The 24667-nt window shown below is 48.3% G+C and overlaps 1 protein-coding gene across 1 annotated transcript; it reads left to right on the top strand.

Moving 5' to 3' along the window:
- The first annotated feature begins 654 nt into the window (after positions 1-654).
- On the top strand, positions 655-2803 carry FOXL1 (forkhead box L1). Its single transcript, XM_059481436.1, has 2 exons — positions 655-1016; positions 1826-2803. The coding sequence occupies exon 2, from the start codon at positions 1958-1960 to the stop codon at positions 2801-2803; it is 846 nt and encodes a 281-aa protein (XP_059337419.1). The 5' UTR covers positions 655-1016; positions 1826-1957.
- Positions 2804-24667: the final 21864 nt, after the last annotated feature.

Below are 24667 nucleotides of genomic sequence, written 5' to 3'. Positions count from 1 at the left end.
GGGGAGGGAGCTCGGGGGCAGAGTGAGAGAGAGAGCGGGAGCCCCGGGACTGTCTCCGGCCGTACACGCGAGTATTTATTGTTCTGCCAATCCGTGCCTGGAGTGTCTCAAGGAGCGGGGGACTCCCCGAGGTGGGAGAGGAGGAGGAGGAGGAGGATGAGGGGGGAAGACCCTCGGTGGCTGCTCTGAGGATGCTCCGGGCGGCTCCATCCCATCCCTCCCCGGTGAGGATGCTCCAGGGGCGGGGAGGCGGCTCGGGGGTGGGTGCTGCTCCCCAAACCCCTCCTTTCACCTCTTTCTTTATTTATTTGGGGCTTTATTGCGCTTTTGCACGGCGGGCGGGTGCTGCAGCTGCCGGGGGTGCGGGAGGGATGCGGAATCACGGGCGAGGGCGGTGTTAGAGGCGTGAATTCCCCTCCCACGCGTGGGCTCAGCCATTGAGAGGGGAGACCCCCGCACCCCCGCCCCAGAAGCCGCTCCCCGCTCACCCCGGCTGCGTTTCCCAGGCTCTCCTGGCGATTTGCAGCTTGCAGGACCCATCCGGAGCTCCACAGCATCGCGCTGGGTTTTACAAAATTAAAAATTAAGATTAAAAATCCTTCTGCTGACAGGGGAGCGACATTGGGTCAGAAACACCATGGGTGAAGGGGGACTTGCAGGGAAATGCGGGGATGGCATGGCCGGGGCAGGGTGGCGCTGGGGGACAGCAGGAGCTCGGCTTTTACCTCCTCCCCGGCCAGGTAAAAATCCCGTGGGAGCTGCTGTGCTGTTGGGATGTTTCTGTTTGAAGGAGAAAAGGATCCCCCTCAAGCCTCAAGATGCTCCACAGGACAGGTCTAAACCCGCGGGGGGATTGGGGACACACAGGCGACACCTCCAACTGCATCGGAATCCCTCGGGGCCTCGCATTAAAGCTGTTACGTCAGTAAATTATATAAAAAAAAAAATCCGACAACAGAAAACACAGCCCCAAACCTGGACGTTTATACAGAAAAAGAGCATCACAAATTCCTAATGTAAGCACCGGCCAGCTGTGTGCACTTGTAAAGTTGTTATAATCCCCCTCCTTGTTATAAACAGGAAAGTACATAATATAAAGCAACAGGCCCGCATTCACAAATACTGACCCTCCTCCCCGGGCCTGCCAAATTCCCCTTTTTGCTGCAGTCTGGGCTGCACGGGGGTCCCCTTCGCCCTCCCGGGGGTCTCCTCGGGGTGGAAACCTGGACCGGGAGGTGCCAAGGACCCCTCCACACCTGATCCCCCCTTCCCTTTTCCTTCCTCATCGCAGCTCTGCCTCCTCCCCTCATCCACCCTTTTCTCTTCTTTTCTTCAATTTTTAATTTTTTTTTTTTTTAATTTTTGTGTTGTTGAACGCGGCAGTTTGGCTGCGGGGATCCCTGCCCGCTGCTCCCCAGCTCCAGCAGTGAACATCCTGCTCTGCTGTGTGTGCTTACAGCGTCAAAGGGTGGACGTGATATTTCAAACATCAGATCAGTGCGTTTATGTATTGGGTGCCCGGAAATTTTTCCAAATAAACACAGCTTGATTCGACTTGGGTGGGCAGACTTATCAACAGACTAATTCTATAAACAAATGAAGGAATAACCCGGAGACCATTGGCTGGTACCAGCGAGACACGTGGAGAGAGCTCGGAGTTTTGTAGCAATGAAATTTTAATTAATGTGGGTGGGCTGAGAACACAAACGACTGTTTATCAGAGACAATTTATTTTCCAGCGCTAAGTCAACATATAATAGCAAACTTACAACAATTATTTAACTTTTTTTTTTCCTCCCCCCCCCCTTTTTTTTTTTTTTTTAAGCGCTATGAAGCAGGGACAGAGGCAGAGCGAGCTCCTTCAGGCAGGGCTGGGAGCTGAGCTCGCACAAACAGCTCCCCGGTGGACTCACGATCCCGCTTTGCTCGGCTCCGAGGGGGAAGGCGCGGAGCTGCGATGAGCCACATCTACAGCAGCCACCTGTCCCCCCTGGGCAGCCCGTCCATGGTTTACCTGCCCGCCGCTCTCGGCTTCACCCCCGGCGGGGCCATGTCCCGGCAGGACCCCCCTCAGAAACCCCCCTACAGCTACATCGCCCTCATCGCCATGGCCATCAAAGAGGCTCCGGAGCAGAAGGTGACCCTGAGCGGCATCTACCAGTTCATCATGGACCGCTTCCCCTTCTACCACGACAACAAGCAGGGCTGGCAGAACAGCATCCGCCACAACCTCTCGCTCAACGATTGCTTCGTCAAGGTGCCCCGCGAGAAGGGCCGGCCCGGCAAGGGCAGCTACTGGACCCTGGACCCGCGCTGCCTGGACATGTTCGAGAACGGCAACTACCGCCGCAGGAAGAGGAAGCCCAAAGCCGCGAACCCTCCGGACGCCAAGGGCACCGAGCAGCCGGCGCCGCCCGCCCGCCCCGTCGAGCCCAAGCGGGCCAAGGGGGACGCGGCGGTGCCGCGGGCGAGTGAGGGGACGGCGCCTTGTCCCCAGCCCCCGGTGCCCCCCGCTGCCGCCCCGCCGCACAAGAGCGTTTCCCGGGGCCGCAGCTTCAGCATCGAGAGCATCCTGGCCCAGGGGCTGCGGCCGCCGCCGCCCGGGGCAGCGGCGCCCAAGGCGGCCCGGGCCAGCCCCGGCTGCCGCGGCGGATCGCTGGTGGCCGGCGGCGCCTTCGGGCCGGCCCTCAACGCTTCGCTCGTGCTCGACTCCCAGGTGCACGGGAGGCTTTACCACATCGGCATCCCCTTCCTCTCCTGCTTCCCGCTGCCCTTCTCCGAGGCGATGTTTAATTTCCAGTAGTCGCCCCCTCCCCAATTAACGCGCCCCCGGTGCCGAGCGGGGGGCGCGCTGGGAGGGAGAGATCGGACTCAGACCTCACCACGCGGGTAAAGACCTAAAAAATCCCCCCCACAAGCGATGTTTGAAAGGTGACTCAGGATTTCAGGGCATTTTCAAGGCTCGTTTTGCTGCGGACTCTCTTTTGCCCCTGCCGGAGCGACTTTGGAAGGTAAAAGCGGCTTTGTGCTCCCGTGGGCGGTGGAGGCAGAGGCAGCACCACGCTGGCCCCCAGCCCCGAGGGCTTTGCTCTGCACCTTTACTCTTTGCATCCCTCAGGTTCCTCAGAGCAGGCTTCCCCCGAGCCCTTCAGGTCTCTGTTTTCTTCTTTTATTTTTCCTTTGAAAGCCAAGCCCCATGCCGGGGGGAGGAGGCAGGGTTTTGTTTTGCCATCATTTTGTTTTGCCATCATTTTGTTTTGCCATCCATAGCCACAGGTATTAATAATGCCCGTAATTTTGCCGTCAATACCCACAGGCACATGATAATTCCTGATGTTCCCCGCTGGCCCAGTCCTCCCAGTGGGTAACTGGAGCTGAACTCATGGCAAACCAAGCAATCCAGGCTCACCCTGAATATTCCTGCTTGCTTTGACCCAGCATGGTGTGGAACTGGTTTCCTGCTCAGCACTGGGGCTTTGGAGTGTCCCCACAGAGTTTCTAATCATGGATGTGGCCAAAAAGAAGGAGATGGATGTGCAAACACGAAAATTATTCTTTTTCCAACTCTTACTGGGATTGGTTTCTTATGACCAAAAAAGACTGAGGCAGGGTTGTGGAGGCCAGGAGAAAAAAAGATAAAAAGAGACATCAGCAATGTTTCTAAAGATTTTTGTAAAGAAAGAAGAATCCTGACACACTGCAAGAAATAAGGAATATTTTGTATTTTTGTTTGCCGTAAATAGATGCTTTTTGTATATTCGTGGATAAATGCCGTTTTGGGGAAAAAAAAATTTATATTCTCAATTTTCATTATGAAACTAAACCTATATCCAATAAAGGTATTTTTGTTCAGGATTGTGGCTGGTGTGATGTGAAACACCCCTTGGTTTGTGCTGGAGGATGGAGGAGTGGGGCCTGCTGTTGATATAATGGGCCACAAAAAGATGGGAGAGGCTACAAAAAGGTTCCTGGGAAATTGCCTGTTCCTTGAAACTGATGAAGTCTTTCCCCAAAATGATTGTTCCTCCTTCTCTTTCCCTTTTTTCATCCTACCCCATCTCAAAAGCAAAGCTTGCTCTTAAATGAGCACCTGGATATTGGAAATGTGGGGTTTTCAGGTGAGTTTTGATTCAGTTTTGCAGAGGAAGGTTGGCATCAATTCCTTGATGTTTGGACCAGGGTTGCTCATTCCAGCCCAAGACAAAGAGTTCTTATGTGGGGAAGGACAGAAAATCTCCAAAAGGTGAGAATTGCTATTTAGCTTCCCCCAAAAATGATGCTCATAGGCAGATCCCTGGATGGGCTGAGCTGGAGTTTCTCAATAAAAAAGAAAATAAAAAATATTTTTTATTTTTTAAAATCAGATTTGCAAGACAGACTTTATTTTATTAGCTTCCTATTTCTTGCAGCTGCTGTTTCAATATTGAGTTGCTTAAAGTTCTGGCACTGAATTAGAAAATGAAGAAACACTTGCGAAAGGTTGTGAAGGTGTCACTGCTTGGTCTCCAGCATGATTCCCAGGGCCGGGTGAGTGCTGTGAGGGTTCAATGTCCCTGTGTGCCACTCTTGGCCCTGTGTGGCATTAGGGACAGGTGCCAGGTACACAAGGGGCCACCTGGCCAGGAGGTTTCATTCCAGCCTGGCACTGACATCAGCCACAGGAGGCTGCAGGGAGAGGAAAATAAGCCCAGCAGTGCTGATTTGGGTGTGGGGTGGGGTGGGAGGTTGATGCTCCCTCCCAGGAATTGTTTGATGGTCTCCATCAAGCCCTTCCCCTGCATCCCTGGTGTCCCCACAGCCCAGCCCATGGAAGGGTTTCACCCCCCAAAATTGGGTATTTATGCTCTCAGCCACCACTTTTAACCTGCATCTTCAGCTCTTCTGTTTCCCTTTATCCTGACTTGGCCTCCCAGCTGTGACCCCCAGTTTTGTCACCTCTCAGCTCCTATTCCAGCCCCCAAAATACCTTTTCGGGTCTGCAAACAGGGCTTTTATTCCTTTCCTACTCACCCATGTGGGACCTCTCCCTGTCTGAGCCCTTTCTGCACAAGAGCAGTTTTTTAGTGGTGAAAAAAAATGAATCTCAGTTTAATACACAATGTATATTTTTATCACAGACACTTTTTTTTGGAGACCCAGCTTTTTCTATGCAATGGGAATTTGTTTCTTTGTGAAGTTTTGCTTTGACATTCGATCTTATTTCTGTTTTGGTGGAGTGGAGTGGGACCAAGTGCAGCTGCAGCCTTTAAAAGCCACATTGAGCTTGATTTTGGTTTTGCTCGAGGGAGTGAAATTAGTAAACTTAACATGCTCTGCACAAAAGTGACACTAACTGCAATGAGCTCAGAACCCGGTGAGCAGTTCTGAGGGGCAATTTGGAATTAATTGGGATCAGGCCAGTGCTGTTACAGGGGATAAATACCAAGAAAAAGGGTCTTATTGCCAGCAGGCTGGATGAGTAACCACACACGGCTTCTGCACGTCATCTGTTTATAGAGAGGGGAGAAGTCATGGTACAATAAAAACATACAGTAAAAACATAAAATAAAAACACACAGTGAAAACAACAGCAGAGCAATGAGTGTGCAGTCAATTCACCGATTCCTGCCCTCTGCATGGGGCTGAGCATCCTTTAATCCTCTCCACATCCACGTGGATTTTGGTGCCATGGAAAAATCGAGGACCTGAGGAGCTGCAAGGAACTGGTGCCAGTGGTTTCACACCTGCTTCACAAGCCAAAAAAGCAGCTGCCAAGCACAGAAATGCCACCCAGCATTTCACTCGTCCCTGCAATCTTCCTCCTCCTGGCTTTCCCAGCCTCTCAGGGCTGGCTATAAACACCAGTCTGGAATAGTGGGGAGAAGTGGAAGCAGCCTGGGATGCAGGATAAACAGCACACAGCCTGTGTGGGCGATGGACGTGCCTTCCCCTTCCTCTGCAGAGGAATGACCTCTCCCAACCCAGCAAGGTTTCTCCTCTCCCAGCTCTGCAGCCAATTTTAACTCCTAGGAGCACGGAGATCACAGAGGAGTTTGGTTCCCAGAGGGGCTTTGCTCCAAACGTGAGTTTCCTATGAGGGGAACTGAAAATTTGGCATATTAAAATAATTCCGGAGTTTAATTCCTCATAAATGGGGCTTCCAGTCTTTAAATAGGCTCAGTGTGTGTTCTCCTAAAGTTGGTCTCAAAGCATGGATAAAATATAATCAAGTATTTAAGCATGAGCAGAAGCCACTTTCAGGGTTTGTCACTCAAGGTGTGGCTGTCCATGCCTGATTCCAAGGTGCCATAAATCGCAGGGACTTTGTAGCCTCTTCTCCTTCACACATTTTAAAAGTTAATTCTCTTTCTATTCCTTACCACAGAAAACACACAAAGGAGGGACCATCCCTTTCCACACCAAAACCCACTGGCTTCCTGCTGCCCCCTCCTAAGCCTGGTGTGAGGAGCAGCCAATTCCCAAAGCAAAAAAGGGAAGAAGGATCTGCTTCCTCACTTGATTCATAGCCCCACACACCCAGAGAAGAGATCTCCCAGGAGACTGTGTTCAGGATATTAAACAGATCACATATTTGATTTGAAGTGAAAGACCAAGAAGACAAGATCACAGAATGAGAGAAGTTACAGATGGAAAAGGTCTATGAGGTTATGCAATCCATCAGTCTGGACGTTGCATAATTGCTCCCCACAGTATATTTTTAGTGCTTTATCCAGACAAATCATTAAGTGCTTTAAAATGGGCCAGATTCCTCAAATGCAGTGCGTGCTAAGTCACAGCTGATTTCCCTGAGCCTCGCAGCTCCAGTGTCTAACAAGACACCAAGAGGAAGTTTTGTGTGGTCAGAGAGAACAGAACGGGTCCTTCCAGAAATAATCCAGGCTATCCCTCACAGGAATCTCTCCTAAATTGACTGAGTGAGACCTCTAAAATCTCATTTTCGGATTACAGTGAATAATACATTATTACTTATTCAGATGTTCTCTTAGGCCAAAGTCAAACATTGCTCGTGTTCATGCGAGCACCATTTGTTTTAAGCCAGCTTCAAAGCCGGCTCAGCAAAGCGTAAAGAATGTTTATTTAAAATATAGTTGCTAAATTTAGCATGAGCTCGGTTAGCCTAAATCTTAGGGACATTTTTAGAGAGCACATTGCGAATCAGGAATGCATGGAGAAATAAATAAACTTTCCCACATTTTTGGAAATGGAGGGAGAATTTGCGAGCTCTTTCTCGCACGGGCGATTTCCGTGGATTGGAGGACACAAATTTCCCACTGAACAGACAGTTGGAAATGCACAATGCTGATCATTTTCACTGCAGTTTGGTTTCAAATAATGCTCCTTCAAGGAGGAAACAAAAGCTGTCAGCTTTTTTTTTTAAACAGAAATTACGCAGAGCACCAACATGTTTCAATATTTACCCAAGCTCTTTGCAAAGTACCAAGAAGCAAATGGAGCTGGGCTTGGGCACGAGCCAAATCTCAGGTTTGGATTAGGTCTTGTGACCTTTCCTAGGAGTTCTGATCCTGGATTTTACACCCACCTCTTGCACATTGGTTCAAACATCCCCCAGCTAGATGCAGGGCTGGGTGAAATGCCATCCAGCCTCTGGGTTGGATATTTAGACAGAAAAATTTTATGAAGAAATTTGTGAAAATTTTAATGTTTTTTAGACAGAAAATTTTCATTTTCTGGTTTTTCAGACAGAAAATTTTCACTTTCCTAAGCTTCCACAGCTTAAAGAGACACGTTTGAGTCACCTTTGCCTCAAGTGATATTCTCTGAGAGACCTGAGCAAACCTGTGATGAGCAGACATGATAAGCAGTTAAATTCTCTTTTATCAGGTGACTTTTGATGATCTCCCTCCATCCTTCCCATCCTTTGGTTGCTGTGAGTGGGGTGTTTCTGCTCCTGGAGTGGGAGGGTTCCAGCTGTGCCCCTCATGGGGCTGCAGGGCACAAGGGATGTGTCCAAGTACCCCCCTTGCCTCTGGTGGGATTGGGATCAGCTCCTCCCGAAGCACACAGGTGGAATAAGGGGGTGTGGAACAAAACACAGGGTTGTTTTCTTCTCCTTTCAAAGTCAGAGCTCCACCACTTCCAGTGGTTCCAGCAGCTTCCAGCACCTCCATCCTGTGCCTCAGCTTTCCATGGCAGTGCCAATTCCCACCTGCAGACCCATCCTTCCCAGAGCCTTCCAGATGAGCCTTTGCAAATCCACTGGCCCAACCCAGCAATTCCCAAATCCACAGTGAGCTGGATCCCCTAATCCTTCACTACCTATCTCCAATTGCTTACTGAGTTTCTGTTTTCCTTAGAAGAGCAATATGTAATAATAGCTGTTACAATAATTGTATTTCTGTTTTTACATCTGTAAAGATTAAGTTAAACAGTATGAAGCCCATTAAACTATTTCATGTCATGCTGCCATAAATTTCCTCCATTCCCATTGCTACTATTATTCCAGAGTAAACTCTGAGATCAAGCTGCTGCCACAGAGAGTTATTTATAGGAGCTCATTCATCAATAAAAACTTCAAAAGAAATCTGTTACTCTTCTATTGGGAAGCCAAAGAAAACTAACATAAAGACAACCCTGTTAAGAAACAAAGCTAAGGAGACCACAAGACATTAAGTTAAGAAAAATCCTGATTTCTAACAAATGCCATGCAAGGAGGGGAAGAAGAGGAAAAAAAAAAAAGGAAAAGATTGTTGGCAGCATGAATCCTTTTAAGTTGTTTTGCTCTCATTGGATGGTTAAAATAAACTGTTAGACAGTTGTATTTGGCCTGGCTCAGCCCCCTCATTAGGCTCCATGTGATGGATTTGGGATCTCACAGAGTGGAAGGAGCTCTTCATCCCCTGCAGAAGCTGGTGCTGTCCTGCCACATGTCCCAGCTGCTGCTGCACCCATCCCTCAGCACAGCAGAAACCCAGCCAGGAGGGAGGACTGGGCACCAGAAAGCATCCACCTCCCTAAAGGTAAACAGATAAAATAGGAAAAGTTGGCTTTTGTCATCTCCGCTTTCTCTCACTTCTTGTTGTGCCTTTCTCTGTGCTCCTGAGCTGTGCAGGGTTGGATTGGGTGGTCATGGTAGTCCTGCAGAAAATTAAATGGAGGACAGCTCCCTTCCCTGTTCCACCTGAAAATCAACCTGAGAATAGGCCAGGGGAGGGGATTCTGCTCCTCTGCTCTGCTCTTGTGAGACCCCACCTTCATCCTGCTCTGGTGCCCCCCATACAAGAAGATGGAGCTGTTGGGAAAAGTCCAGGTGAGGCCACAAAGTTGATAAAGGGACTAAAGCACCTCCCCTGTGAAGACAGGCTGAGAAAGATGGGACTGCTCAGCTTGGAGAAGAGAAAATTGTGTGGAGATCTCACAGCACTTCCCAGTATCTGCAAAGGCTGTGAGGAAGCTGGAGTGGGATCCTTCATCAGGAGCTGGAGTGACAGGACAAGGGGGAATGGCTTTACAATGGAAAAGAACATGCTTGCATTGCATACTAAGGAGAAATTCTTCTTCATGAGGCCCTAGCACAGGTGGCTGCCCCTGGATCCCTGGAAGTGCCCAAGGCCAGGCTGGATGGGGCTTGGGGCCATTTGGGACAGTGGAAGGTGTCCCTGCCCATGGCAGGGGGTGAATGAGATGATTTTTAAGGTCCCTTCCAACCCCAACCATTCCATGATCCTGTGATCTCTCTCCTTTTGGTCCCTGTCTCATTAACAGCCCCACTGGAGTAAGACCCCCTGAGGGAGCAGGCACTGAGGATCAGCCACACCAAGAGCCTCAAACTGTGTTTTTTGAGCTCAACAGATGCACTCCCTCATTTCCATGACAGGATCTGCGTCCTGAGAGCAGTATGGACCCACAGCTCCTGGCAGGACCTGGTGATGATTATGAACATTTCATAATCACACCCCAAAACATGAAAGCTCAGAGGTGAGGGTTCTGGTTCCCAGGGATCTCTTTTCATCCTTACTCACACAAAGCTGGGCAGGGCACTTTGTGTAGATTCACCTCCATCAACGCTCATCACACAACAGCTCAATTCCTGCTCTGAGCTGGCCATCAGAATTATCTCCAGAACCTGCCAGGACACAAAAACAGAGGGCTGGAACTCCCAATCGCTGAGGCTCAAGCTTTGGTGAAATCACCCTTTGGTTTTATGTGGAGGGGCTGGATAAAATAAATCTGTGGTTTAGGGAATTAGGGGAGGTGAAATTTCACTTGCAGCAAATGCCTAAACTGTCCTCTCTACACTCACCCAAAACTATTTATTTTCCTTACAACCAGTTCTTGGCAGTGCAGGTGAGGCATCCCTGTTTTCCTTGCACTGAGGATTCACAGCAAGAACTCCCAAATCCCAGTGATGTGACTTAAAAGCAGCCCCAGCACTTCCTCCCAAAACTGAGGTAAAAGGTAAAGAGATATGTCAAAAAACTCCTCAAATCAGGGGCTGAATAAATCCCTTTGCCCAAGACATCTGAAAGAACTACCCTCAATTTTGCCCATCTTTGCTTTGCTCCAAATTGAGGCTCATGTAGCCAGTTTGAAACTGATGTAATTATGGTTGTTCAAAAAGAGTGGCAGAGCCAAGTCAGTCACAGTGACTCAACCATGCCAAGAGAAAAGTTTTTATGCATTGCTACAGCTCAGATTTGGAACTGCTCTAAACACTAAACACAAAGATTATTAATAAACATGCAACGTCTCTCTGTACAAACCAGATTTATTCCCATCCAACTGTATTTACTGTTAAATAGAATTGGTTTGTTATGAAAAGGGCAAAGAGAAGCCCTCAGTTGTTGTGTCTGGTTTCAGATTAGACACTACATAATTTCTGAGTAACAATAACAGCAATTGTGACCCACTTCTCATGGAGTATTTTTCACTGATTTCTCCTAAAGTGCTTTGTAGGGAAGGTCAGTAGAAAGACCCATTGTAAACACAGGGAAATCTCCTGATTATTTGTTTTGGATGGTTAGAGAGGAAATTGCATATGCTTTCATGGAAAAAAAAATCCTCTATTATTATCCTCTGTCCTAAAAAGGTGGTGGTGGGGGAAAGCCTGGTGACTTTGATCTAAATTATCCTAAAGCAAATTTCTGGCAAACCAAATGAAGCCAGACGACTCTGGATTTAATGAGAGTAAATAGTAGCAAAGTTAAAGCTTGAACCAGGGCACCCAGCTGCTGCTCTGCACAGCTTTGCTGCCTGTCTTGAAGCCTTTGATTGCCCAGTTTTATTTTCTTAGCTAATTTCAGAGATATTTAACTTTGCTTGAGCATCAACAGGTCAGCTGCTGGCAAAAGCAAGTGGCAAAAAGCTGTAGGCGTAGTTTATAGACAATTAGGAGAAGAACTGTGTTTAGAGTGTGAAATGCAATCACCTAGCCAAACTTGCCTGATAAGGCTTGAGGCTGAGCAGAGCCAGCCCTAGAGCAGACTGAGATGTGATTCAGCCCTTTGAAGTCTCCTGATCTAATTCGCAGTGCAGCCATACATGATTTCCGTTGCTGGGGAAAACAAAAATGCCATCCCACATCCCAGAACCCCAGGTGCTCTCCTGTGTCTCTTGGCTGTGGAAGCTCCGTGTGCTGTGACTCCCTTGGAGGTGTTTGGAGGGGGTTCTGCCTCTCAGGGCTCAGCCAAGCTTTGCTGAGTGTTTAATTTGCAACACTCAGGCTCTGCCTGGGCAGGCACCTACCGAGCTTTGTTGGGTTGGCCTCCCAACCTTGCCCTCTCTGCCTTGCTCTTGTCAAGTCTCTCATCAAGACAGGACTCGTCATACTCCACCCTGGTGGCTCAGCAGAGACCTTTTGGCCTTTCCTTGAGTTTCCAAAGGTGGGGGCAGGTTGTGAGGAAAGCTGGATGAAGGGAGGCTTCTGTTCCCACTCCTGCTCCTCAGCATTCTCTCAGGGTGTCCCAGAACTCAGAAGTGGTGGACAAGTGGTCACAGTTCATAGATTGTTGCTTGTTCATCCAAATAAGATGAGGAATTAGTGGCTCCATGGCCTTTTCCAGTCAGATTTTGTTAAGATTTCTTTGTTAGCATCTCCAAATGAGACAAGCTTCCCTCTGCTCTCACCCCTGTTTGCTTTAAAAGGGATCTTCTTTTCTTCCATTAAAAAAAAAAAAAAGAAAAGAAACCAATAGGGGGAAAAAAATATCTTTAAAATATCTAAGGAATGAAGTTTCTCTTTGAGAATGTTAAAACTACAGAGGAAACATGAAGAATCAACTCTGACACACATGACAAATATTGAAAGGGAGCTGAAGCTGAAAGGCAACTCCTCGAAGACTTTGGATCATTAAGAAAGTACATGAATGAGTTGGAATTCTTGAAAGAAAACCTATCCCAGGCTTACTCCTTTGGCTCAGAGCCAGAGGCTCTGTGTTTGCCTCCCAAACTCTACTGCAGTTCTGATGTCTGAGGGAAAATCCATCTCCTCTGATTTCCTAAGGTTGGGCTGGATCAGGGAGCTGGGGGTTCCTGTGTGCTCATTTTGGGGCTTGGAGCAGCACTGGGAGCCCATAAAATCCATAAAATCCAAAAGTCATAAATCCTGGCTGCCTTTGCCCCAGCCAGGGTAAGAGCAGCAGCTCTGCTGTGGCCCAAAGGGTGACCACCAGAGAGCTGGGCTGGGCTGTGCAGAGCTTTCCCAGGCTCAGGCTCTCCCTGGACTGCTCTGTGTCCACTGGAAAGTGCTGGGATGCAAACCCAAGGTCGTGGCTGCTCAGTCCCGTGTGGATTCTGCAGTCCTGGGGCTGTGGCACAGAGATGTGAACGTGGAGGTTTTGACAGTGAGGGTTGTCTCTCCAGGAGGTTCCTTCTTTTCTTAAGGAATGCTGTGGGATTGAAGGTGAGTCACCCACATTTTGTCCAGGGAAGCTGCACCCTCAGCTAACAAGGGAGTCTTTGGGTTCTGGGAGCAGAACATCTCTCCTGGGTGGCCTGAGCAGAGCCTGGCCTCTCTGTACAGCTCTCCTGGCTTGGGCAGGCGTGGGAGCTGAGCCCTGAGGGGTGTCCAACCCAGAGGATGATGACCTTACGGACCACAGAAGCTCCACATGTGACATATCCAAGCCCACACTCCTTCCTGTGCCCCCACACAGCTCTCACACCAAGTCCTGCCCCACACCACCCCAACAGCTCTGAGGTGACCCAGCTGCCCAACAGGGAGCTTCACACCCAGCTGAGGCCCACAATCAGCTCTGCAAGGGGAAGGGACGTGGTGTAGGAAGTGGCTTTGGGGTGGTTTGGTGTGGGAGAGGAGCGAGGGAGGCAGAGGGATGTGGAGCTGAGCTTTCCCATGGTGGCTGCAGCAGTCATCTCCCAGGACTCCCTGTGTCCTTTCTGCCAGCCACGTTTTACAACCAATTCCCAGCTAGATTTACAACAAATTCCCAACTAGTTTTACAACCAATTCCCAACTAGTTTTACAACCAATTCCCAGCTATTTTCCCCAGGAACAGCCTGGCTGGGAGCTGGCCCAGGCTGGTGAGATAACGCCACGATGCGCGAGCTCCGAATTTCACAGCTGTGGTCAGACAGCCTTTAAAATCTCCGAGACAGAACTGGCCCTGTGCAGAGCAGAAATTGTAAGTTTTGGCCCTGTCTCTAACCTTTGGAGAGCTGCCCAGCTTCTGACAGTCTGTGATGATGTCTCTGTGGAGGAAATCCTACGCTGAAGAAAAGCATGTTGCTTTCTCCCAAAGTTATATTCTTCCTTTCATTCGGCCACCATAAAGGACACTTTGTCATCTTGGCAGATCCTAAATATTCCCTCCTAATTTTATGGGAGGCAGAAACAGGGACAAAAAATTAAGGATTATTCAGGAATGTTATTTATGGCTAAGGATATAAGGGATTTGAATGGAAATAACAATTAAACTCAAGAAAAAATTCTCACTACAGGTCACTGCAATCCCAACTTTTCCCCTCGTGAACTCAAGCCGAGGAGGTTTTCTTCCCCTTTGTGATTTAGGCTTTGCTAAACTTCTCTGAAAATAGTTCATATATCACAGAGAGGAATTTCCATGGGGAACATAAATACATCTGTGGAAAGAAGGGAAAATTTTTCCTTGTCTCTGGGAATGGATGAGAAAGAAAGACAGTTGACGCCAGATATTAATGATGAGTGGAGGAAGCCATCCAAAGAAAAAAACTACTGAGAATACTAAAACTATCCCAAAGTCACAGACCTATAAAAACCTACTATGGAACAATGACTTTTCCACTAATACAGGCTTAGATTCAAGAAAATATTTAAGCACAGGCTTAAGCTGGTCCCAGTTTGGAGCAGCTCTTGAGTGAATTTCAGCTTCGTGGATGTGTTTTTCAGCTCTGGGGATCCCAGCTGGCACTAAACATGCCCACAGTTAAATCCAAGCTTAAGGACTCTTGAGAGGGGAGGTTTTTCCTTCTGGTGGGACCAAGTAATTAACACAATTTTCAATTTCTTTGGTCCTGCAGGAGTTTTTATTAAATTCATAGCTCAGAGGACAGCGCTGAGGGCATTCCAAGCTTATGGGTTTTGATCAGAAGGAAGTTGGATCAATCTAAAGGAAATACAAACCACAATATTCAAATATTTGTGGTTGATACACTGAGATATAAACACGGATCCATTGTCTATGTGGACATATGGACACATCCAGAGGGTGACAGCCACGGAGGGACATTAACAGCTGATCCTTTCCAGCAAACACCTCTGCAAAACAGAGCTGGTGGAGGGAGGGAGAGGATAACTGAGGGAGATAGCTGTGCTTGTTTCTCCTCTTCCATTTTCTCAACTTAAGTAAGTAGAATTAAAACAAAAAGTTTGGGATCAGTTTGGATGCAGAGGTATCCCCCTGGTTCACAAATCAGTCAATTTTCTTCCAGCCTTGTCCCACAAGGGGATGGAGGTTACATTGATGGGGGACACCTGAGGGAAGTGGAGGAACAGCCAGCAGACGAATCTTTTTAATAACCTTTGTCCCAGCTCTCAAGATTCCCTCAAGCTGGGTAAAAATCCCTTTTTTGCTGTGCTGATAACTTTGCACACATGATAAGATATTTACTCAGGTCAGCTCAGCAAACTCTACCTCAACTACAGCACAAACACTAACTCAAATAAAATAAAGTAAAAAATGGTCCAAAAGCAGCCCAGGGACAGGACACCACCCCCTCCCACCCTTCTAGGGAGCTCAAAGCACAAGTGGACAGGAGTGACTGGAGTCTCCCAGTGGGGCAGGGAAACATTCCTGCTCTCCTGAGGTGGCTGAGAAGCAGAGGCACAGTAATGACAATCCTGCATGGGCAAGTCCAGGCAGCCCTGAGCCCTGGTCCCATGTGGGCAGTGCCACGTCTGCCCTGCACCTTCCCCACCAGCTGCTGGGCTCTCCTGCCATCCCCCAGTGCCTTTGCCATGGGAATTCCATCCTTTGCACAAGGGCAGTCGGTGTTTCTCACCCGAAGGCCACGAGCTGAGCACCTTCTGCCACGTCTCACACGCAGCCTTGCATGCTCCCATCCTCCTGACACAGTCAGGAAGTGCTGCTGGTGTTCAATGCCCATCCAGCTTTAGATTTTAGCTCTTCACTGCCTCCACCCTGCACAAGAGCCCTGTGGGGACGAGCTGGGGTTACATGGCAGCCACGGGGACGTGGCTTTGGCGTGCTGCAATGTGGCCCAAGGATTGCAAGGCCGAACCCGCCAGCCTCGCGCATCCCTGTCCCCCTGATGTGGTCAGGAGGTGCTGTTGCTGTTCAGTGTCCATCCAGCTTTAGATTTTAGCTCTTCACTGCCTCCACCCTGCACAAGACCCCTGTGGGGATGAGCTGGGGTTATGTGGTAGCCAAGGGGATGTGGCTTTGGCGTGCTGCGATGCGGCCCAAGGATTTCAAGGCTGAACCCGCTGGCCTCGCACGTCCCTGTCCCCCTGACATGGTCAGGAAATGCTGGTGGTGTTTGATGTCCATCCAGCTTTAGATTTTAGCTCTTCACTGCCTCCACCCTCCTCAAGATCCCTGTGGGGACAAGCTGGGGTTACATGGCAGCCGTGCTGTGACGCGGCCCAAGGATTGCAAGGCCGAACCCGCCGGCCTTCCCCGAGCGCTGGGATTTGGCACAGCTGGGTGAGCAGTTTAATTGGTTTATTAACACATCTCCACGCTGACATCAGGAGCATTAAAGGCTGTGTAAATACTGGCGCAAACAGCACTGCCAAGGTGCTGCAGGCAGGTGGGAACGCCTCTCCCCAGCCCCTCAGTGAGCTCCATGATTTTCTGCTGTCTCTGCACCCCTGAGGTCCAAGGTGGTGGAAGGCAGGAGGCAAAATCTCAGCTCATTTCAGAGCTGAAGACAGGATTTGTGTGCTACACACCAGCCTCAGGTGGCCCTATTCTTCTTTAGAGCATCCTGGGAGCTGCGCTGATGCATCCTAAAATCATGTGGGGACCGCATTGCTACCACAGCCTTCAATCCCAGGAGGTGAGATGGGCTCCCCAAACATCACAGTCCTGGTGCTGCTGCCTCCATGGGGTTCTCATCACTGCTGAGGTTCCTCCTCCTTCTCTGGGCTCCTTCCTCCTCTCTCATGGTGGAAACAAAGGGTTTTTTTTTTGGTGGGGGGGGTTTGGAAAGGGCTTTTGGGCCGCTCTCTGTGGCGTTGTCCTGAGGCAGAAGTTCCTCCAGCACCTCTGCTCTGAGCCAGAGCCAACATTTGGGTGAAGCTCCGTGGCTGTCACCGCTCAGAGCTGTGCCTCATGTCCCGAGGGAGGAGAGGATTAGCAGGGCACTTCAAAGCCTTGTGTAATTGCACTTTCACTCAACTCGCACGCCTGTGTTCGCTTGATTTCCAGAAGAAATGTCAGGAGAGCCTCCAGGGACGGGTGAGAGGATCCCTCTGATGGTGACACCGGGTAGAACAGAGCCTGCACGTCCTGTCCCCACACGGCATCCTCTGATGCCTGTGAGGGTGAATAAATCAGCTTGGGGTTCAGCCCCTTTGGCCTTTTGAACCCTCAGCAGGGAGCTCTCAGTGCTGCCCCTCTGTGCTGGAGCTCCTCTCTCTAATTTAGAGGGTGAGAGCCAGACCTCCTGCACCTCCTTCTCCTCCTGCCACCCCACAGGGGATGCTGGGCTGGGCTCAAGGCCTTCCCCTTGCCTCCCTGAGCTCACATTCCTCTCTTCTCACACCCCCTGAGCTACCTAAGGGAGTAAATCCCTTTTTTCTGTTTGCTGTGCTGCTTCTGAGTGCTCAAAGCTTGGGGCAGAGGAGCCTGGAGGTGCCACCAGCAGCTGGAGGGTTGCTGCCCATCTCTCCTCCTCCATTCCTAAATGGAAAAGGTTATAAAGATTATAAATGCTTTGAGCAAACAGCACAGCAGAGAAGAAATCAGATTCCCTTGGCTGCTGTCTCAGGGAGTACCAGCAGTGCTGCTTTAATACATTTACTGCCTGGAGCAGCTGTAGCCCCCCTCTGCAGTCAGAGCCTGGCCCAGCAGAGCTGGGAACAGTGGAACACAGTGGAACAATCAGCTCAGAGATCCCTGACCCTGCACCAGGTGCTGCAGGATTCACAGTTTGCAGGCTCTCACATGGAAACCAAATCATCCATCTCTGGGAGACAGTTTTAGGTTTTTCTTTAAAAGGTGCAGATTGTGCAGAAAATGGCAGTGGGGGATTTCATGCAGACACAATCACTTCAGGGGATCTTTTAGTCAATCCTGTCTTAAACTTTCCCTGTTTTCCCCCCTCTTTTTCACTGTCTCTGACTAGGAATCACCCTCTACCTTCCTCAGTTTCTGACAGTTCATCCACTGACCAAATCCTGGCTCTGGGGATGTCCTCTTCCCTTTGATTTAATCAATCTTCTTTCTGGCAAGTGGGTTTTGAAGAGAGAATGAGCCATTCATTTAGGAAAATGAAACTGGTGCATCACAGAAGATAAATATTGGGAACTGGTTTATCTGGTTTGAAAATATGCTCTGATTTTCTTCTCGCCCTGTTCCTGGTGAAGAGTGAGCTGTTGTCTCTGACACTGCTCTGGGCTCTTCTCATCTTGGTTGGGACTTAGAAGTGAAGAAATTGAAAAGAAGAAAAAAAAAACCAAAAGAAAAACAAGGGAGTGTTTTGAATGTTGGGTGATTTGGTGGGATGCCAGTCAGAAGTGCTGGGTGAAGGCAGGTGATGAAGGGTTTGCCTGGCTCATCCCCAGACATTTTCTTCCTCCTAAATCAGCTTTGCCTCTCCTGAGTGTCAGGTGAACTCAGAGCTTGTCTGTCTTCAGAAATGCCACAAAAACTTCTCATCTCACAAAGGTTTCCTTTGCTAACTGGAATAAAATTCACAGGCTTGAGTCATTGTCAGCTCTTGCCATTTTGACTCATTAAGATACAGAAATTTGAGGGTTTTTTTAAAATATTAAATATTGTTTTTCTGCCTGGAGATCTCTGGGGATCCCAAACCAGAGGCATTTAAAAGTGGGCTTGCAAAGTTAAGTTTAGCCTTCAAGGTGGGACCTGCTGCCACACGGGTTTGAGAAATTCACTACAAGAAGATATTTTTAATGGTTTCACCTTTTATTTTCTCCTTCATTTCCCTTTCTTCTCTCCTCCCTGTTTTCTCAACCGTGGTGCTAATAAATTAGATTATCACTTGCTCTAGACCCTTTTATCCTGCAGTGGGAACTGAAATGCTGCCCCACTTGGAGGGTTGTGATCTTTTTTAAGGCAAAAGGAGGGGGAAATAGAAATAATTCGATTCTGATTCTTTAGAAAACTCTTGTTTGAAGAAGTCACAGGCTTGTATGGTGTATTCCAATTTTCTCTCATTTATGTGGGAACAGCAGCATTACCCTCAGAGTCAGGAAAAGATTTCTTCACATTTCCAATTCTGACCAAATGGGGAAAAAAAAAAAATAAAAGCCCTTCCCCCTTGTTTGTCTGTCTGACTCTAATTCCCAGCATTTGAGATGGGCCAAGCAGATGCCAGAAAACATCACCCTGCAGGTGCTGTCACACCACAGCCACTCTTGGGACTGGCTGCTTTCCTTCCCCATGCCCAAAATGGGATGGAGCTGCTTCCCAGGGGGCTTGGGGCAGGAAAACTCATCAGTGCCCAGCCCAGCCTGGGAAGAGGGGGCTCATCACCACTTTTCTCAGCAAATAGATGCTCAGGTTAATAAACAAACACACAAATCTTCTCAGCTTTGGGGGTTTTGGGGAGCAGAGCTCCCACAAAAAGCAGAATTCAGCGGCTGTGCAGCTTTGTCGAGTGGAGGGGATGCTCTGCTCCCATCTGATAAGGTGAGAGGCTGTCCAAAAACAACACTGCCAGCCCCATGATCTCATCCACCCAGCCAGGAACGGTGCAAACAAGTGAAAAATTAATGTGAAAAGAGCAAGATATCCAGGAGGCAGGGGGAATAAACCCTCAGGAGTCACCGAGAGCAAGAATAAACCAGGAAAAACAAAGCTGGGCATTATGTGAGCTCTGATCCTGCCTCCCCTCCTGGATGGGAATCAGGATGAGGGCAGGAAGGATGAAGGGTCAGGATGGAACCAATTTTGGGCTGAAATTTTCACTCTGGAAGAAGCTGTTTGCATTTTCAGAGCAAAATGTGCCTCACAGAGGTGACACTCACGTGGCAGCATCACCTGCAGCAGAGAGCAGGGGCTGGGAAATGTGCAGGAGGATGGAAAGTTTTTTTTTTAACCCAAAATTTAACAGAACAAACAAAAAAAGAGAGAATTTTCACATTTTAAAAGCTCAAACCTGCCTCTTGTCACAGAAGTGACAAAGTCCCAAGTTTATTGTTGGAGTGAAGGATAAGGAGATTGAAAAGATACAGCCACAGTTGGTAGCAGAGTTCAGAAAGCTGAAAACTTTTGTTAATTGAGTGAAAAAATAATTTCTGTTCTTGTGATTTTTGTCTCTAAGGGGAGATGTGAGAAAACCCAGCAAATATTACAGGAACAAAATTCCCAAGACCCTGAAATACCTTATTAACCCACATTTGTAAAATCTCCCTTCAGCATCAGTTTTGTGCCATTCCTCCTTGGTTTAGGGAATACTGACAATAACCAAGCACATGTAAATAGAGAATAAATGAGAATTTTAATCCATTAGATATTTTTAATGTTGACATTGATCTCAGAGCCTTTGTGGGTTGTAACTCCTGGTGCCTACCCAACAAGAAGGAAATATTCAGCCAGCAGCAGTGGATTATATTTGCATCTTCAGCAGAGATGTTTATGAGATTTGCTAAAAAGATTGTTGTGCCACAGAAGGGAACAGAAAATTGACACTCTTTTAAGGCTTTTTGAACACAAGACAGAAACCAGCAGGAGAAGAAGGGTGGAAAGTTTATACAGAAATTACTTCTGAGAATCTGACACTGGCAAAACAAGAACCACATTTGCTTGGTGGAGCGAGGATTTGAGTTTGCAGGGATGCAGTGAGAGTGCACCAATTCTAAGTGAGGAAGAAAATGATGCATTTCCTGAAAAGAGATTAAAAACAAACCCAGAAATCTCATTGTGGCTGCAGTGAGAGATGTATAAAACAACCAGGGAAATAAGGCAGAGGTGGGAATTTCTGGAGGAGCTGGGGATGGGGAGGAAAGGCCAGCTGAGTCCAATCAGGGCTCTCTGCTCCTCCTGTCAGGGGCTGCTGCTTGATGTGTCTTATCTTCTGCATCAGCCCCACCGAGCCGGGCCGTGTTCTTAATGAGCTGATAAATGAGACACTGAGAGCTGCGGCTCGGGGAGAATATTGTCCCTTCAGAGACCCCATTTTTCAAAGGGAACAAATGGCCTCTGGAGCTGCCGGTGACTGCGGTAACGGATGAGCTGTCTGGAGCGGGGCTTTTTTAGGGCCATGTGTAGGAAAGGCGCGTTGTAAATGAGCTCTGATGGCAGGGGCAGGTTCTGCTGAGGCACTGCAGCCGTGGGGATGGGGCTGACCCCTTGTCCTGGCTGATTCCTTGCCTTGGGATGAGCATCTGGGGTCTTGGGATGAGCATCTGGGGTTGTGCCCCACCGCTGCTGCTGGTTTTGGAAATCCCATTGTAGAATCTTCACAGAATGGTTCTGTTGGGAGGGACCTTAAAGTCCATCTAATGCCACCCATGCCATGGCAGGGACACCTTTCACTATCCCAGGCTGCTCCAAGTCCTGTCCAGCCTGGCCTTGGGCACTTCCAGGGAGCTTTTCTGGGCTCCCTGTCCCTCCTCACCCTCACAGGAAGAATTTCTTCTCCTCCATTTCTTCTTCATCTGACTTAAATTTCCCCTCTCTCTTTTTGAATATGATCGGTGTTCTCACACAGAGAAATCAGAGAGCCCCTTGTTAATCCCAAGCCCCTTGATTCTGAGCTCATGAATGCAGGAAATTCTCCCGCACTGTCCTAAAGCATTGGAGCTGGCTGCTTTCCTTGAAAATATTGTGAGGCTTCATCGAGGTGATGGAGAAAATAGGGCCAAAAATCAATTTATTGGATTGGATATTGAGAAGAAATTCTTCCCTGTGAGGGTGGGGAGGCACAGGGTGCCCAGAGCAGCTGTGGATGCCCCTGCATCCCTGGCAGTGCCCAAGGCCAGGCTGGATGGAGCTTGGAGCACCCTGGGACAGCGGAAGGTGTCCTTGCCATGGCAGGGGTGGCACTGGATGATCTTTAAGTTCCTTCCAACCCAAACCATTCCGTGATTCTGACAGTGCAGCCCCTACTGGAGAGGCACAGCTTTATGCACACACTCAATTTCCTTCCAATCCACAAAATTTTCATAGTACTGGGTTTGAACAACGTTAGGAAGATGATGCAATGGGTACAGCAAAAGCTGCAGTTATCCTGAAGGGATTTCCATGTAATAATATTCAGGCTGACACAATCAACAGAATCTCTGAAGCGTTCAAGTTTCAGCCAACAGGGGCAATTAAGAAATTTTACCAAGAAATGTAACTTAATTCCTTATTAGCACTTGGATCCCTATCAGGAACACTGGAAAAAAAAAAAAAAGAAACTAAAAAAAAAAATATCCAACAGCATTTTTCAAATTAGCAGCCTTGAGGGCAATATAATCTAAGTTCAGCCAGAGTGAATCGAGTAGGAATAGTTAATTTAGTTCTAGGAAATTTAAGAATCCCTCATCTCCTCATCAGCAGTAACTTGCTTGTTAAAGGAAGACAAATGAAAAGGTTAATCAGCAAAGATTCACACTGGGGGATTGCTTGGAATGAATCCCTCCTCCCCTGCAGCCCTGGCCAGGTCATGAGTGAGTAACCAGCACTGAAACTCTGGGCTGCAGGAATGGCATTTAAACCCTGCCTGGCACACAGAGTCTGCAGAAATGGCATTTAAACCATACCTGGCACACAGGGTTGGGCACAGCTGGCCAGGGTGGCTCCAGGGGGTGCAGGAATGGCATTTAAACCCTGCCTGGCACACAGGGTTGGGCACAGCTGGCCAGGGTGGCTTCAGGGGGTGCAGAAATGGCATTTAAACCCTGCCTGGCACACAAGGTTTGTCACATCTGGCCACGGTGGCTCCAGGATCGTGACCAGCGCTCTCAGTGCTGGCAGTGGTCTGAAAATTTCTCTTTTTCATCCAGCTCTTGGTTGAGCCTGATGAATGTGCCCTGTGTTGGATCTGACATTGGTCCTTGAGTGGCTTCTGGTGGGATGTTGTGCCCTCCTGGGAAGGGGAGCAATGCCCTCAGAGCTACATGGCCAGGTAAATAAATTATGGGACTTTTAAAATCTTGCTAATTTTTCTTTTCTGTTTTTACCCCCCATTTTTAACAGGAGAACCAGCTCTGGCTGGTTCTATGGACCAGAGATTTAAAAATAGCTGGGTTCCTTCCTGTCTGAGGTAGAGAGAAAGATATAAGCCTGATTTATTGGCTGTCCAGTAGACTTTATATTCAATTTCCTCTTGTCACATTCCTATCAAGTAACTGCAGGAGTGTAGCAGAGACAGGGTGAGCCTTTACAGAATAAATACATTCATTTACATGATGAATACCCATATTCACGTGGATAAAAGTCCCTCTTCAAACACTCTAACAAATAAAAACCAGCCAAACATTGTCAGCAGCAAATCAGTGCAGGAAAGCAATCTCCCATATTTTAATTCAGCATTTAAATTCCCATTTTGAATTCACTTTGGTAGGATGTGCATGTGGGATGCACTGAAATGATTGTCCTGCCACATCCAATGGAATGAGGGATAAATCCTGATTTCTGGAATATAACCACACCTTTCCTTTCCTCCTTGATACCTTGGGAAGGCTGGCCTAGAACAGAGACTAGATGGAATTAAAGAATAAAGCAGGGATTTATGAAAAGGATCTCCTCAATGGATCCACCTTGGGCAGCACAAGAGCCCAGCCAAGGCTGCACCCAAGATGAACCAAAATGGCCCCAAAATGAACCCAAGATGAACCAAAATGGTCCCAAAATGAACCCAAGGTGAACAAAAATGGTCCCAAAATGAACCCAAGGTGACCCAAAATGGTCCCAAAATGAACGCAAGGTGAACAAAAATGGTCCCAAAATGAACCCAGGATGAACCAAAATGGCCCCAAAATGAACCCAGGATGAACCAAAATGGCCCCAAAATGAACCCAGGATGAACCAAAATGGCCCCAAAATGCTCGAGCGCTCCCGGGGTCTCTCCCTGGGATCAGCTCTGCTCCATTTGCACCTTGCAGTTCATTGTCCCATTGCAGCTTTAGCCCCTGCAGTCCCACCCTGCTTGTTTTTCTCTCTCCAGCCCACGGTGTTTGTGCTCTGGGGCTGAGATTTGGATCATTTGTCCTTGGTGCCCAGCTGGAGCAGGAATTGTTTTGTGTCCCTGCTCTGTGCACAGAGCTCAGCATCCCCTGATGTGAGCCCAGACCCACACACTAAAGCAGCACAGAATGTGAAAAATATAAACTCCAAAACCTGAGAATCACCTCGTTGTGCCTGTAGTGGCTGATGCTGCTCAGTAGAATTGTTAAGGTTGGGTAACACCTCTAAAATCCTCAAATCCATCCCTCAGCTCAGCACCACAACTAAATTGTGTCCTCAAGGGCCATATCCACGTGGTTTTTGGACATTTCCAGGGATGGTGACTCCACCACTTCCCTGGGCTGGCACAGCTGAGCATCCCACGTGTGCTGGGGGAGGAAAACTCCCAGGATGGTTTCCCAGCCAGCAAACAGCACTGGCTGAGCCAGACTTGCTCAGAAACAAGGCTGAGAAAGGAAAAAGAGAAATAAATAAATTTTTAAAAAGTTAATTAAGTCAGATTTAGAGCTTCTCTGCAAGCTCATATCCAAGTCTGGGCCCAGGTTTGCACAACTTCTGCTGGTTGAATGCAAAGTGGATTTTCCTTGTGGGACATTTCCAGAGAGATGAAATCTTTGATGTTCAGAAGGTCCAAGTGTTTCTGCTTGGACCATCAAACAGGAACAACACCAAGAGCTCCATTTTACATTTCCAGAGGTTCCAGTAGCTCCCATGAACCTCACATTGCACACACAAACAGCTTTTATTTTTCACTTTCATCATGTGTTAAAAATTTTTCTTCTTCTCAGAGAAAACTTGGCCTTTTGAAAGGTTTATGAACTCACATGTATTTATGGAACTGGGACAGGGAACTGACACGAAATGTTCTCAGGATGATGGATGCAATCCTG

The sequence above is a fragment of the Ammospiza nelsoni genome, chromosome 13 (assembly GCF_027579445.1).
Source record: "Ammospiza nelsoni isolate bAmmNel1 chromosome 13, bAmmNel1.pri, whole genome shotgun sequence".
In the NCBI taxonomy this organism is placed as follows: domain Eukaryota; kingdom Metazoa; phylum Chordata; class Aves; order Passeriformes; family Passerellidae; genus Ammospiza; species Ammospiza nelsoni.
The sequence above is the reverse complement of the archived record's forward strand: the minus strand, read 5'-3'. Positions and strand labels throughout refer to the sequence as shown.

Excerpts from the sequence above, each read along its gene's own strand:
- FOXL1 (XM_059481436.1), top strand. The coding sequence starts at position 1,958 with ATGAGCCACATCTACAGCAGCCACCTGTCCCCCCTGGGCAGCCCGTCC.